The 16,939-nt window shown below is 42.2% G+C and overlaps 1 protein-coding gene across 1 annotated transcript in view; it reads left to right on the plus strand.

The window, feature by feature from the left end:
- LOC115463675 (alpha-1,4-N-acetylglucosaminyltransferase-like) overlaps window positions 1-16,204 on the plus strand; it is a 208,632-nt gene extending 192,428 nt beyond the window's left edge. Inside the window, exon 4 of the mRNA XM_030194383.1 lies at window positions 15,323-16,204. Coding sequence (XP_030050243.1) covers window positions 15,323-15,913 — 591 coding nt within the window. The 3' untranslated portion in view covers window positions 15,914-16,204. The remainder of the gene's footprint in view (window positions 1-15,322) is intronic.
- The last annotated feature ends 735 nt before the right edge of the window (window positions 16,205-16,939 follow it).

Consider the following 16,939-nt stretch of genomic DNA (forward strand, 5'->3'; position numbering starts at 1 on the left):
TAATAAAGATCCTCCAGGCGGCAACCCAGCGGCGACTGGGTTGAAACAGCGTACATGCTGTGACGGTTTAAACTACAATCACGACAACATCTACACAAAACTAACGCAGCCTGACTTACTCATGGCATACGATCTCTCCCCTTACACAGCCGTATACACAGTGATGCCTACAACTACACAACACACCGTGGAGTCTTAATCGAGGTTATCCAGGGGCGAAAGGCCAAAAGCAGCGTCTGTATCATAACGGTTGTACTGCAGCCACGGCTCAGTTTACACCAGTCTAGCGCCGCTTTGGCCTTCTTACTACATCTTGACTCCCCTTGCATTATCGTGTGCAGTTATGTCAACAGCCACGTGTAGTGCCGTGAAGAACTAACCTTCTCCTAACATTACCTTCTATTACCTTCTCCTAGCATCTAGCACTGTATTTGTCCTACCAGAGGAATCTTTGCTCCAGTATCTATTTCTCCTGCACTCTGGTTCCTGCACTACTGCCAGAGGAATCTCTGTTTCCTGATTTTGATTATTACTTTCTTCTACCAGCCAGCACTGCATTGTCTTGCCAAAGGAATTTCTGTCTCCTGCACCTGTATACTGCATTATATTCCTGTACTGTTTACCTGCAAAAACTCTGGTCCCTGCAGCGGAATACTGCTCTCTCCAATTATTCAAAACTGTATTACCTTACCAGAGGAATTATTTGAATCATTGCTGACTGCTATATACTCCACCTGTTATTTGCTTTAATTGTAGACAATTGTGCTTAGTAGTTGTTATTTACTTAACTGCTATTTGCTTTATTGCAGACAATTAGTAGATGCTGTTGTGATCCCTTTGAAACCTCCATTTGACTATAACTGCATTAAAAATTATCTAATCATAAACAGGACCAACTACCATAACACACCTACCAATAACCTCACATAAATCCTGACCGGTACCAAAATGGAAACAACTAAACTGATTCTTATAATCTACTCCTTATCCCTGATACACCACATATTACCACACCCCTTACTGTCACCAAGAGCATACCTACATTATTCAGTATTAATAGTTCACCCACCAATATTTTATTTTACCAAAATAACTGTAATCAGATTAATGGAAGATCCACTACATGAAGACAAAATCAATATAAGGGAAAGAAAGGACCAAACATACCTAAAATACAAGATAATAATTAATAAAAATCAATTTAACCTCAAATCAGACCGACCCTTATCAAATAATCCAGCTGGGTTATATTAATTCTAGATCAGTTGTAAATAAAACAAATATAATAACAGACTGGATTACGACTGATAACCTTGACCTCTTACTCATCACTGAAACCTGGCTTCATGATCAAAATGACCCTACAATTTTAGACCTATGTCCTCCAGGTTATAAAATCACGCATTGGACAAGAAAAGGAAAACGAGGAGGAGGTATAGCATTAATCCTTAAATCCCAATTCATCACTACAATAACAGCCGAGTCTGTAACACCCCATCTTGAAATAGCCTCAATAAGAATCCACCATACATCCTTGATTGACCACCTGAATATTGTGCTGTTTTATAGGCCACCGGGAAACTGGCTTAAGTGCCAATCACTACTTATGGAATTTATATCGAACACATGTGTAGCCAACTCCAATGTTCTTATTATAGGTGACATAAACTTACACTTAGATGATTCTAACTCAATCAATGTTAGAGAATGTAAAGAGTTTCTTCAACTATGTGACCTTATCTGGCCTAATATACTAGCAACCCACACCAAAGGTCATACTGTTGACCTCATTACATACAAATTAGCATCAGATCTAAATCTAACTCTAGTTGATACAAAATGGGAAGAAGTTCATTGGTCAGATCACCATAAATTGAACATATCCTTACAATGGAAAAGAAAAAACACACACCAGAACCAAGAATGCACCACCTATACCTCAAGAGGGAAAATAGATCCCATGACTTTCTGGCAACAGCTTTACAAGGACAAATGGACTATTCAAACAGACTTGAATAATTATCTCCAAGAATGGGACATTAGATGCAGGAATACACTAGATAATATAGCACCTTTACGAACAAAATCCTCACAAAGAAACAATTCGATACCATGGTTTAATGAAGAGTTAAAAAAGCTAAAAACCCAGGTTAGAAGATACGAAAGAGCATGGAATAAAAGAAAAAATGAAGACACATTAAATGCTTGGAAACAAATCCAAAGGAAGTACAAATATGCTATACGTCATTCCAAAAGATTATATTACAAAACAAAAATTGATCCAGACTTCAAAGACACACATAAACTTTTTCTATTAGTGAACAAGTCACTAAACACCACTCCAGTCACTTCATCTACCACAGATACTCCATCAGCTGACAGTCTTGCTAAGTATTTTGATGAGAAAATTGCTAGAATCCGTATCTCATTATCATCTATCACTACCAACCATGAAATATTCTTTGACTGCTTGGATCTATCTTTTGAGGAATACCCAGCTGACAGAATTTGGTCTAACTTCACTACCCTCACTGAAGAATCCATCACTCAAGCGATTAGTACATTTGCTAAATCCCACTGCAAGCTTGATACATGCCCCAATAACTTAATAAGATTTGCCCCTAAACGCTTCATAACAGACCTCACAAAACATCTAAACCACATGTTACAACATGGTCTCTTCCCTAATGATAAAGGAAATATATTACTCACACCAATACCGAAGGACATAAAGAAAAAAGTAAATGATATAAGCAATTACCGCCCAGTAGCATCCATTCCTTTAGTAGTCAAACTAATGGAAGGAATGGTGACTAAGCAGCTTACCGATTATTTAAATAAGTTCATGATTTTACATGAATCACAGTCTGGATTTCGATCTAACCACAGTACAGAAACTGTACTGATCACTCTACTAACCAAATTTAAACAAGCAATAGCAAAGGGAGATAGCATACTTCTCCTGCAATTCAACATGTCCAGTGCCTTTGACTTGGTTAATCACGAAATTCTGTTAAATATCTTAGAATACTTTGGTATTACAGGAAACATACTTAACTGGATCAAAGGTTTCTTAACAACTAGAACATACCAAGTGATATCAAATTCAATAATATCATCACCCTGGAAATCAGAATGTTGAGTCCCTCAAGGATCTCCACTTTCACCATCCCTTTTCAATTTAATGATGACGCCATTAGCCAAAACATTAGCTAAACAAGGCCATAATCCTTTCATTTATGCAGATGATGTTACGATTTATATCCCATTTAAACATGACCTAACAGAAATTACTAAAGCAATAAACGACAGCTTCCATATAATGAACTCATGGGCGGATGCTTTTAAATTAAAACTCAATGCTGAGAAAACACGTTTCATTCGTTCATCACAGCACAATAAGTACAAACCCACTAAGTTAAACATCCCTAGCTTTACTCTCCCCATCTCAGAAACTTTGAAAATTTTAGGAGTTACAATTGATTGCAACCTTACATTAGAGAACCATGCGAAAATCACAACAAAGAAAATGTTCCATTCCATGTGGAAACTTAAAAGAATTAAGCCTTTCTTCCCAAGAGAAGCATTCTGCAGACTGGTGCAATCATTGGTATTATGCCAGCTAGACTACTGCAATGCCATCTATGCTGGGTGCAAAGAGCAAATTATTAAAAAACTTCAAACTGCACAGAACACGGCAGTCAGACTCATACTTGGCAAAATGAAATATGAAAGTGCTAGTCCCTTACGAGAAAAACTACACTGGCTCCCTTTAAAAGAATGTATTGCTTTTAAGGTTTGCACCCTGGTTCATAAGATCATACACGGTGAGGCTCCAGGATATATGTCAGACCTTATTGAACTACCAACCAGGAACTCTACAAGCTCATCACGAACATTCCTGAATCTCCACTACCCAAACTGTAAGGGACTGAAATATAAATTAACATATGCATCCAGCTTCTCTTACATATGCACGCAAATTTGGAATGAATTACCAAAATCCATGAAAATAACACACGACATAGTGACCTTCCGTAAACTTTTGAAACCTTATTTATTTAAGAAAGCATACAATAACAACTCATCATAAATTCAAATTAACAAAACGCAACTATACAATATGTATTCTCTACATCTCAACTGTTTTTGCTAATTATCTTGATTTCCAGTTTAATGATCCTAATTATTCAAGCTTTTTTGTCATGAATGAAGTTTAACCTATTACCTTTAGCTCTTATCATAGGACGAACTTTCCTCATGTAACCTAACTTAATTTGTCCCTTTACCCCAACTATGTATTTCTCCTATCCGGAACTGGTAATCACCACTTACGGAATTATGTAAGCCACATTGAGCCTGCAAATAGGTGGGAAAATGTGGGATACATAAAATATAAATTAATACATTCATTCAGTTTTTCTTACATAGGAACGCAGCTTTGGAATGCATTACTACTTGATGTGAAAAAAATAAGTAACCGTATCAATTTTCGGAAATCACTGAAGACCTATCTCTTCAATAGAACATATCATAATGACCCATAACCTGAACTTTAATACATTACTGTTTCAATTGCTATTTCATTATCGATCTTCTTATACCTAATGTTTTATTCCACTATGTTATTCATATTCTTATGTTATTATTAATTGTATCTCTATTCAGCCATGGCAGATCACTGCCACATTGAACCTGCAAATAGGTGGGAAAATGTGGGATACAAATGCAAGAAATAAATAAATAAATACAAATGTTTTAAATATATATATATATATATATATATATATATATATATATATACACATGCATTACTTTCTCATGTTTATAGTAACACTACTTAACTTTGTAGCTGCTTGAACCTTTAAAGAATCAGCAGCATTTTTATAAACATGAGAAAGTAATGATGATGATATAGTGAATCACTGGGCTGTGTGTTACGATTCTGCCCATGTTTCAGGCTCTCAGTCATTTCGCCACCTGGTGGCCTGACCTGGTGGCTGCAGTGAACTGTCTGGTTGTTGTCACCCATTCCAGATTTCAGGTTAGTCCGGTCCGGATCTTCCAGACTGCCAGACTTGCTCTTCTTGTTTGAACCTGCACAGCACCCATAGTTGCCTGGTGAATGCTGCAGCTGAGCCTCAGCTGCTGTTGGGCTTATTAGCCATTCTGAAATCTTTCTGCTTTGCCTTTGCATCGTCTTAGGCCCTGGTATGTGGGTGCTTGTTGCACTTCAGCCTGAGTTTGATTCCTTGTTCTAGTTCCTTGCCTGTTTCTGTTTAGTCTTTGTGTTGCCTTGCTTGTACTGTCCTAGTCTCGATTCTTTGTTGTTTTCTGTGTTTCTTGTTTAGTGGCTGCCTGGCAGCTTTCAGTCCTGTCTTTTGGTTTGTCAGTGTTTGTGTTTCTTGTTTAGTGGCTGCGCTGGCAGCTTTTAGTTCTACTCTGTTGTGTGTTGCCTGTGGGTATCCAGCCCTGCCTTGCCCAGTAAGTCCTGCCGGCCACCTGCAGCCAGGAGCTCAACTCTGGGTGAAAAGTGGCCAAGTGCAGGTGAAGTTTCAGGGTACCTGCTCTGCTTTAGTCCTGCCTGTTTGCCTCGGCTGCAACTTCAGTCCGGGGTTCCAGTCCTGTGCTGCCCTGTCCCTGGTTTGAGGGTGGTTTTGCCTGCCGTTGCTGCTCCTCGGCAGTGGCCCAAGGGCTCACAAACCCAGTTTCCAGCTTTGAAAGCGTGACACTGTGTCTTAGTGTGAAAAGAGTCACTGTCAGACTCCAGTTGTTCATGCATAGATTTCTATGTGTTGGGTTTTGAGTGATTATTTGGATTATTACCCCCACTTGAGCATTGAAATTTGATCAACAGCACATGTGTGAAGAGCAAGGGGCTGATACCAAAGAGAGCGACTGACAAAGGAGTGCGACTAAGGAGCTCCTTAGGGCACTCCTTTGTGCGGACTTTCCACACCTTGGGAGTTTGGGATTGGAGTTTCGGGTAGTGGCCATTATGACTCACTCCCTTCAAGGCATTTTGGGTCTCGGGTGGGTGGTTATTTTACTGTTATTCCCACCATGTCTGAGCAGGCCATGTTTGACACTGGTATGTTACAAATAGGTCTGTTAAATGTGTGTTCTGTGGCAAATAAGGTTTCATTAATATTTGACTTGTTCTCTCAGCATTCTATTGATATTCTTGGGGTCACTGATTCATAGTTATAGCCCTCTGATGTTGTATTGGTTCAGCAGTGTTGTCCTTTTGGTTTTATCTAAGGTTGGGTTTGTAGAGATTTAAAGTGTGAAGGTTGCTCTTAATTTATGGAGAAACTATGCATTTTCAGAGGGTTATTGCTGGTAATGGTGATTTAGCTGATCTTTTAATATTGAAAAATGATGAGCTGTCTGTCTGTCTAGCTTACAGCCTGCCAATGATGTTACAACATGATTGTTCTTCTTTATTGGACTTGTTTGTTACTCTTTCTGTTGACGTGTCTCAATTTCAATTTGCCTTTAAAGCAGGGTATTGATTTTAGTCTTGTGCTGTTTGATGTCCTTTCTACTCTGGACTTATGTCAAATAGTGAATCAGGTCACATTTTAGATTTAATTATTAATCACTCTGGTTGGGTATTGATATTGTAACCAGCCTGTCGATGGTGTGGACTAACTATTTTTTACTGTTGTTCAATGTTTTTAGAGCTTTTACAAGTCACCTCTCTAGGGGTTCCTCCTCTTCTAGGTGGAAGCTACCCAATTGATGAATGTTTGGGCCGCATTATTGGGTGATGTTGGTATTATGGGGGTCACTGAAATTGCTCACACTGTGTTGCTTTGGATCAAGTGGCTCCCTTGAAAGTTGTCTGTAATGGTGGTTCTTGTGAAAACATTTTTGCCATGGTTTTCTTTTGCTCTGAGGATCCTTAGATGTGAGCTTCACCAATCGGAGACAGAGTGGAGGAGTAGTGGGGATACAGAAGCAAAGGATTCTTATTTGATTAAGCTGAATGAGTAGAAATTGACTGTAGCTAATGAGCAAACTTGTTATTACAAAGGGAAGATGCAGGAATCCCTGAACCATCCTAAGGAGCTTTACGCTGTTTACTCTTTAATACAAGTAAAGGAGGATTTGGAGTCTTGTGCTCTGGTTCAGACTGAAGGCTTTAGTGTGATTTTTTTAGTCTACATTACAACATATAATTTATTTATTTGGATTTTGGTCACACCTTTTTCAGTATTAGCTCCAGGTGAGTTACATTTAGGTACACTAGGTATTTCCCTGTCCCGACTCACAACTAAGTTTGTACCTGAGGCAATGGAGAGTTAAGTAACTTGTGCAAGATCACAAGCAGCAGCAGTGGGATTTGAACCAGGCACTTCTGGATGTCACGACCAATACTCTAACCACTAAGCCACTCCTCCACTCTTTACTGCTTGGTGAGCCATTGATGAAGGACTTGGAAGCAGCAGAAATCATCTGGGATATGTTTGCTGCTGTGAGTGAGAAGGAAGTAAGGGCGAATTTGCATTTGTGTCTTAAGACTGCCTCCTCTTGTGATTTTTTTTTCACCCTTGCCTGTTGGGTGTGATGGATGGTCTTCTTGTGCCTGCATTGACTCGTTGCTGGAGAACGTAGTGACAGCAGCTGGCCTTATGGAATTTAAAGGGGGTTTGGACAGATTCCTGAGGGAAAAATCCATTGAACATTATTAAATTTTTTTTTTTGGCTTTGCCGGGTTCTTGAAGCCTGGATTGGCCGCTGTCGGAGACAGGATGCTGGGCTTGATGGACCCTTGGTCTTTTCCCAGTATGGTGCTGCTTATGTACTTATGTAGGATTTGGGGGTGATTGTGTCTGATGATCTTAAGGTGGCCAAACAGATAGAAAAGGTTATGGTCAAAGCCAGAAGGATGCTTGAGTATATAAGGAGAGGGATGATCAGCTTGGGACAGGGCTGCCGCAACCGCCACCACCTCACACCTGCCTCCCTACTCAGGCTGCTGCCCATTACCTTCCTGAGTCTGCTCATTCCTGCATTAATGAAATCACCCAGGTCTCGACACAGAGGAGCAGGAAAGAGTCAGACCCTGCGCCAGACCCTCCTTGGAGGCTGGGCCCAGGGAATCTTGTTCCCCCTGCCCCCCCCCCCCCCCCCACTTGATGGCTCTGTACCTCCATGTGGGTACCAGCACGGGGTTATCATGGGCATTACACAGTCTGCCACCTGCCATTGTATAGACTCCTTCCTGTGAGCTCTGCTCGGACACCTGTGTGACTATCCAGCTCATTTTCGAAAGTGATTGCTGGCCATCTTCCGACACAAATCGGAAGATGGCCGGTGATCTCCTGAAACCGGCCAAATCGGTATAATCGAAAGCCGATTTTGGCTGGCTTCAACTGCTTTCCGTCGCGGTGCTGGTGAAATTTCAAGGGGGCGTGTTGGTAGGGTAGTGAAGGCGAGATGGGGGAGGGATGGGGGTATGCTCACGAGATGGCTGGCTTTGCCCGATAATGGAAAAAAAAAGCCAGACTTGACGAGCATTTCGCTGGCTTTACTTGGTCCCTTTTTTTCATGACCAAACTTCAAAAAGAAGCCCCAATTGACCAAATGACCATCCGAGGGAATCGGTGAGGACCTCCCCTTACTTCCCCAGTGGTCACAAATCCCCTCCCACCCCAAAAAAAAATCCAAGTGCTCGTCAGGGATGTTCTAAATCAAAGCTATTTTTGCTTGGTTTTTCAGTAGTACTAGTGGGGTTTGAAGTGGTTGCTTCTGGTTTACAAGACCGGTGCTCTAACCACTTGGCCACAGCTCCACCTACTTGGATACCCCTCCCTTTTGATTATGCCCCTTCAGGTCTCTCTCAGCCAATCACAGACAGGGGGCACATTACATAGTCATACATATAGTCATTTCGTGGTATAACTCTAATGTTTTGGGGTTTTTTTTACAAACAGGCAATGGTAGAGAGTACATTGCAAGCTATGTACAGTAGCCTGTGAGAGAGAACAGTATGGCAGCAGAAAACTAACTGGCCTCTGCAGGCTGGGAGCTGTCCTCCCCAGCTACCCCTTCTATGGCCATCTCCTCAATAGTGGCCAAGGCCCTCATAACATCATAAGAATAGCCATACTGGGTCAGACTAATAGTCCATCCAGCCTAGTATCCTGCTTCCAGCAGTGGCCAATCCAGGTCACAAGTACCTGGCAGAAACCCAATTATTAGCACCATTCCATGATACCAATCTCAGGGCAAGCAGTGGCTTCTCCCATGTCCATCTCAATAACAGACTATGAACTTTTCCTCCAGGAACTTGTCCAAACCTTTTTTAAACCCAGGTGTGCTAACCGCCGTTACCACATCCTCTGACGGAGAATTCCAGAGCTTAATTATTCTTTGAGTGAAAAAACATTTCCTCCTATTTGTTTTAAAAGTATTTCCATGCAGTTTCATTGAGTGTCCCCTGGTTTTTGTTCTTTTTGAATGAGTGAAATATCAATTCACCTCCACCTGTTCCACATCACTCAGGATTTTGTAGACCTCAATCATGTCCTTCCTCAGCTGTCTCTTTTCCAAGCTGAAGAGCCCTAACTTCTTTAGCCTTTCCTCATACAGGAGTTTCATCCCTTCTGTCATTTTGGTTGCTCTTTGAGTCTCTAATTCTTCTATATCTTTTTTGAAATACGGCAATCAGAACTGAATGCAATACTCCAGGTGAGGTCACACCATTGGGCGATACAGAGGCATTATAATATTTTTGGCTTTATTTTTCATCCCTCTCCTAATAATTCCTAGCATCCTGTTTGTTTTTTTGGCCACCACCACACACTGAGCAGAAGATTTCAGCATATTGTCTACAATGTCACCTAGGTCTTTTTCTTGAGTGCTGACTCCTAAAGTGGACCCTAGCATCAGATAACTATGATTTAGATTATTCTTCCCAATGTGCATTACTTTGCATTTGTCTACATTAAATTTCATCTGCCATTTGGATGCCCAGTCTTCCAGTTTCCTAAGGTCTTCCTGCAATTTTTCACAACCTTGAATAGTTTCATGTCATCTGCAAATGTAATCACTTCACTAGTCATTCTGATTTCCAGATCATTTATAAATTTGTTAAATAGTACCAGTCCCAGTACAGATCCCTGCGACCCTTCACTATTCACCCTCCTACATTGAGATAAATGACCATTTAACCCTACTCTCTGTTTTCTGTCCAATAACCAATTAATCCACAGAAGGACATTGCCTCCTATCCCATGACTCCTTAATTTTTTCAGTAGATACACTACATCAAGCGGCTCACCTTTATCCACATGGTTATTCACGCCTTCAAAGAAATTAAGCAAATTGGTGAGGCAAGACCTCCCTTGGCTGAATCCATGCTGACTCTGTCCCATTAAACCATGTTTGTCTACATGTTCTGTAATTTTATTCTTTGTAATAGTTTCCACTGACGTCAGGCCTGTTGGATTTATGATTTATTATATTTAACTGCTATATGTATGTTTGCATTTGAAGGTCCTTCTGTTATATGTTACAATTTTTTATTATGGGTTTTGTTTTTTTTTGGAAACTGTGTAGAATTGTATGATAGTGCTGTCTATAAATGTTTTAATAAATATTGGTCAGACACAATGTGAGGGACACAGCCCATCCTAATGGCAGCAGAGGAAACATCATATTTCAAGATAGCCAGGACTGTGTCTATGTGGAGACAAAGCCTAATAGCGAGAACAGCTATAGAGGAATCCAAACTGAGAGCCTCAGGTGGTGGGTTCAAGTCCCACTTTTGCCCTATGTTGTTATCTGAGTATTTCTTTTTCTCTATCTTGTTGTGGGATGAGCCCTGCATGGAATGGGAAACTACCTACTGTCCGTAACAGTGGAATTCCACACAAGATAATTATAAATTAATTGCCCAGAATGTTACACAAGTTTCAAAGATTGTGTGCAGACCTTTCAATGTTTTCGAACAGACTTCCCCCTGGAGCACATGGAGGACTGTGAAGCAGCAGAGGAACATCCATAGTCTAAAACACTCACCCTTATATGGAAGTTAAGCCCCACCTAGTGCATCCCAGGATGTACTGGGCAGGGCAGTGCACCACTATTTTGAGGTGGTGTCCAAAGGAGGGAGGAAGTGCTAGTCCTTCTCTCTTCTGTTCTGAGGTATGAGGGGAGGGGTTGGGTTCAGAGAGAAAGGGAGGGATGGGGACCCCCACTGCTAGACCACCAGAGCTAGCGGGGGGCTGTCGAGGGTCCCACTGGACCACCAAGGTATTTTAGTTTTTGGGGGGGAGGTGGTGGTTTCTGTTCAGTGGTTGAGGGGCCTGGAGGTCCACTGGACCTCCAGGCCTTCTGTTTGGCAGGGGACAGGTTATGTGCTGGGGGTGAGGGTCTAGGGGTCCACTGGCAGTGTTGCCAGGTGGGCGGTTTTACCACCCAATTGGGCGGTTTTCCGCGACCCGCCGCGGGAAATTTTTGCCCGCGGCGGGTTGCGGTTTTTTGGGCTCCTTTTGGGTCGTTTGGACGGTTTTAAAAGCGTTTTTTTTCGGCCGCGGGGGGCGGGGGTTAGTGACGTTTTGGGCGGGGTTCATGACGTTTTAGGAGGGGCCGATGACGGGGGAGGCGGGGCCGGTGACGGCGGGGGCGGGGTTGATGACGGCGGGGGCGGGGATGATGACGCGGGGGTGGGGGTGTCAGGGGCGGGGTTTGACTTTGGGCGGGTTTTGGGCTGGATTTGGGCTCGATTGGGTGGGAAAAAATTTTTCCACCTGGCAACCCTGCCCCCAGGACTGATGGTGGTAGCTCAGCTGGCAGTGACAGCCTGGGCTGCTTGGCATGGATGGGGGGGGGGGGGGAAGGGGAGGAAGAGATCCTTAACCCTAATCCTAGCTCCGAGCTGGCGTAGGGTTAAGGTGCTATTCCACTTGTACGATGAGAGTACAATGCTTTGATCATACCGGCAGAATACCATGGAGCTCATTTAAATATAGTTTAAATGAACTCTGTTGTATTCCCTGGTGCGCTCGTACCAGTCCCCTCCGGTCATCCCGCACTGGTAAATCAGGCACTAATCTGACGTTAGTGGCCGCATTTACCTTTGATCATCAGGGCCTGAGTACCAGGCCCTTCCCCCCAAAATTAAGGCAGATAGATGAACAGAGATACAGAGGCAAAGTAGCAGACAGAGGCAGAAGAGAGAGAGAGAGGCAGATGAGAGGACAAGTTTGAAAAGCATGTCCCTGGCCCTCTTGAAGCATGCACATGCCTTAATATCTAGACAGGTAAACCCAGCAGTTATAACTCATGTCCAAAGAAGACTCCACTTTTCTGAATTTCAACTGTTTATGCCAATGCAAATACAAGCAATTTACTCACAGTATGTAGAAGCAGATCCAGAAGTCTTATTGCTGCAGGGCAAGAATCTATGAATTGGATATTCATTGTTATGGATTGGTGAGTATGTAGAGTCTGAAGAATGAGTTGGTTTATTTCAGAAGATGAAGCCTGAAAAGATGATTAAAAGAGTAGGAAAGCTTGTGGTTGCTTGGGCTTAAGTACTTTGTTACAGTACTTAAGTACAATTGGCAGTACTTTTACTTGTAATGAGAAGTTACCCATTCCAGGAGGGAGACTTTTGGCCAGTCCTAGTTTTCTGCCAACTTCATCCTGGTGCATTGTGGGTCCTGCAGCACTGATTTTAATGGGTAGAGTCATGGACAACAAATACTACACTGCTTTGGGATGTAAGTTTAAAACCAGGACTGGCCAAAATGTCTCCCTCCTGGAATGGGTAACTTGGTAGCTCTGTTAAGCTGTACTTTTGTACTTAGTAACAAAGTAAAAATTTGGGAAAGTAGTTTAAAAAAAAAAAAAAAGTATTTTCCATCCCTCAGCGTCTCCCCCTCTACAGGCTTTCCAAAAGATGTCAGATATGGCTTGCAGCTGATTGGGCCTGAACTTCTGGTCCCAAAAACAGTTGAGCTGGGACCTAAAGTTGGACCCAGTCAAATGCAAGCCAGGGTCTGACATCACTGCCCAGAGCAGCAGTTGATTGGCTATTACTTTGTTGTTGTCAGGATCAGGTGCCTCCCCAGTTTGAACCGCACCTTCATTGCATGCAGGGCCCACTCCCTCTCCCCACCCATCCACCATGCCCCTGCAGCACAGTCTTGCGCCCTCCCTCCTGTTGCACCTCTGCTAGGCTCGCGCTAATAAACTACCATGAGAGACACGCAGGACCTGGATCTCTGCAGTATTGCTAGTGCTTCCTATGCCAGGCCCGAAAGTTTACATCAAGGGAGGTGGGCATGGCGCAGGAAGCACAGGCAACACTGCAGTCCTATCTGCTGGTTAGCTAGCTGCACACCGCACAAAAACTGCCAGTGTCTGGATAAATGCTGGCTCCACCTAGATAGACTCCTCTCCTGTAATGCCCCTCTCCTGCCCAGATTTAGGATGACCAGTAAGTGCAGCACTACCTGCTTATATGCCACTGGATATCTGCAGATAATTGACCAGGAGCATTTTAAAGAGGCCGAAGCCTCTCCTGCCCAGTTAAATCATTTTGAGTACTGACCCCCCCCCCCCACCACCACCACCACCACCACCATACATATCCACAAAAAAAAAATCCACCATCCCATCAGCATGACGTATATGTGTTGTCTTTCTTTTTCTAATAAAGCAGCTAGAAAGTGAATCTAATTGTATGTAATACGTTGACTATGTAAGGAGAAAACAGAAGTGCAATCTACAGTCAATATTCATTTCTAGTTCAGTGTATATCAGTTTGCTGCTAGGGCTTCTATTCTCAGGTGTTTTATAAATTGTACATTTATTTTCCAACTAATTAGGGGTTATTTGAAAACACAAAAATCTGTGGGGGAGATATTTAAAGTGATTGAACCGGGTAGGATCCGCTCCTGCCTGGTTGAAATCACACTGACTGGGCTATATGTGGATTTTCAGTGGCCCCAAACCAGATAGTGCTAATGAAAACCCGGGAAGACCAACGCCTCACTATACTAGGACTAGGGGGCACACAATGAAGCTAGAAAGTAGTAAATTTAAAACAAATTGGAGAAAATATTTCTTCACTCAACGTGTAATTAAACTGGAATTTGTTGCCAGAGAATGTAGTAAAAGCAGTTAGCTTAGCGGGGTTTAAGAAAGGTTTGGCTGGCTTCCTAAAGAAAAAGTCCATAGTCCATTATTAAAGTGGATGTGGGGAAAATCCACTGCTTATTTCTAGAATAAGCAGCATAAAATGTATTGTAGTGTTTTGGGATCTTGCCAGGTATTTGTGACCTGGATCGGCCACTGTTGGAAGCAGGGTGTTGGGCTTGATGGACCTTCGGTCTGTCCCAGTATGGCAATACTTATGTACTTATGTATTAGTCTGTGCCAGGATAGTCCAGGATTGCAGTTGGGGCAGTCCCAGAAGTGAGCCAGGCACTGCTGATATTTAATGGTGGTGCCTGGATGATGATACATAACAGGACACAAAGGACTGTATAAATAGCTGTCCTAAAAATGCCCATTTAGTTATCTGGTACCACACTGAATATCAGCACTATTTGGATAACTTCCTGGAGCCACTGAGTTCCCTTATATCCAGTGCTGGTACCTGGATAGGGGCTGGCACTGAATATCAAGATCCAAATCAGCTTGAGGCAGTCAGCGCCGTTAAATACCACAATGCACTAGCAAACTGTAAAACGACCAATATATATTTTCTGTTGACAATACATATTTATTTGGTTCACTTATATCCCACATTTTCCCAGCTAGTGCGGGCTCAATGTGGCTAACAAAGTTAATACATCAAAACATAATACAGCAGGATATAATAATTATAGAAAATTAACAAATACAGTAACGAAAGCAGCTAAATAGGAGAATACGGATGGGAAAACAGGAGCAACAAAAGGGAAGCAGACAGAAGGCAAAAAACGGGAAATCAGTCAAAACGGAAATAGGGGATAAAAAATAATGAGGTCTTTGGGGTAAGCTTTACTAAACAAATAAGTCTTTAGTAATGTTTTAAATGTTGGGTGATCCGATGTCTCTTTCAGTAGTCTCGACAAAGCATTCCAGCAGGGCTGGCATTAGGGGTGGGCAAACAGGGCAATTGTCCTGGGCCCTCATGTTAAAGGGGGCCCTAAACCTGCCTGAAGTTGACAGAGTAATGGCCTGCAAGCAAGCTTTAGGGCCCCCTCTCTAGCGTCTGCCCTGAGCCCCATCATGTCTAGCACCAGTCTTGAGTATGTGTTAATCTCTCCTGATTGAATACCAATAATGAAAAATACTCTACATCTTTCGTTTACAGGTAAACCCAGCCAAGGAGAAATACTGGGCACATGTCAGCTCTGATGCCTTCAGATTTGCAATAATTTGGAAGTATGGTGGGATTTACATGGACACAGATATCATATCCATGAGGCCTATCCCAGAAGTCGATTTCCTGGCATCGCAGGGAGCTCAGGTTGTTAATGGAGCAATATTTGGTTTCCAAAGGCACTATCAATTTCTCTGGGACTGCATGGAGGACTTTGTGAAGAACTACAAAGGAGAGATATGGGGACATCAAGGCCCTGGACTAATTACTCGAGTGATAAAAAGGCAATGTGAGATGCCAGTTTTCAAGGGTACAGAAGATACCACATGTGGAGATTTTTTCATTCTGAACCCTCAGCGATTCTATCCAATTCCCTTTCCTGCATGGGAAAGGTACTTTCAGGTCTGGAATCCCAGTGACACTTTTAATAGCTCTTATGCTTTGCACTTGTGGAATTTCATGAACCACAATAACAAGAGGGTGATTGCTGGAAGCGGTTCTGTGGCTGAGAATCTCTTTAAAAAACACTGTCCACTTACTTATGATTTTATTGTAAAACCCACATCAAGGAAATACACATAGCAGAGCAACGTACTAACAGCTTCTTAATATTTTCCTTAAACATAGAGTGAATGACAAGTATACAAAACTATTTAAACTTTCTTCTTTTCTTCCTTGTTTATTGCTTTTAATCTTATAAGTTTTCCTTGATTTAAGTTTGATGCAAATCGTAAAACTGTAATACAAAAGTTGTAAAAATATTAATATTATATAAGAGACAGAGCTTCACTAATGCACCTTGGATACCTCTAGACTAATTTCCCTGATTGAGCTCCTGATATGTAAGTGCATTTTATGCAACTCATGAAGGCCTCCAAGGGGTTCTAGGTCAGTTCCCACCTGGATAGTCCCCCCCCCCCCCCACGACAATTCCCACTCACCAATTACTTCCTGGATAATTCCCAACTAGGTCAATTTCCCCCTAATTCCCCCCCTCTAACAAGGACAATTCCCCCCCCCCCCCCACACACACACACATATTAACATTTATGTTGCCAAATATACTTTAAACATAGTGTATATGTAACAACAAAAATATTACTTGGTAAACCATTAGAAATGAGGAAGAGGGGTAGACAGATATAAGGCTGAATCGGATGTATCTCTAGTTTCCTTTTTAAATCTAGTATTCATAGTAGAACCCAATATTCAGTTTTAATAGTTTGCAGACTGTGTTCTAGGCCCATAGCAGTGAGTTTGCTACACCACAGCCATTTTCCCACCTCTTCTAGACCTACACTCCTGTCTTCCACTCCCCCCCTCCCTTCAGTTTCCTGCATATCACTCTTGCCCTGCCCTCTGCCAGCGCTTCTGTCTCTCTCCTGATGACTGTCATTGCTCTTACCATGAGTTCTTTCTTCTTCTCACGCTGACACCAATGCTGTGTGTTGTACATAGTCTGTCTGTTTGTCCTGATTTAGATTGTAAGCTCTTTTGAGCAGGGACTGTCTTTCTTCATGTTCAATTGTAAAGCACTGCATATGACTGGTAGCACTATAGAAGTGATTTATAGTAGTAGTAGTACATAGTGCACAGCATTGGTATCAG

This window comes from Microcaecilia unicolor, chromosome 2 (assembly GCF_901765095.1).
Source record: "Microcaecilia unicolor chromosome 2, aMicUni1.1, whole genome shotgun sequence".
Lineage (NCBI taxonomy): Eukaryota > Metazoa > Chordata > Amphibia > Gymnophiona > Siphonopidae > Microcaecilia > Microcaecilia unicolor.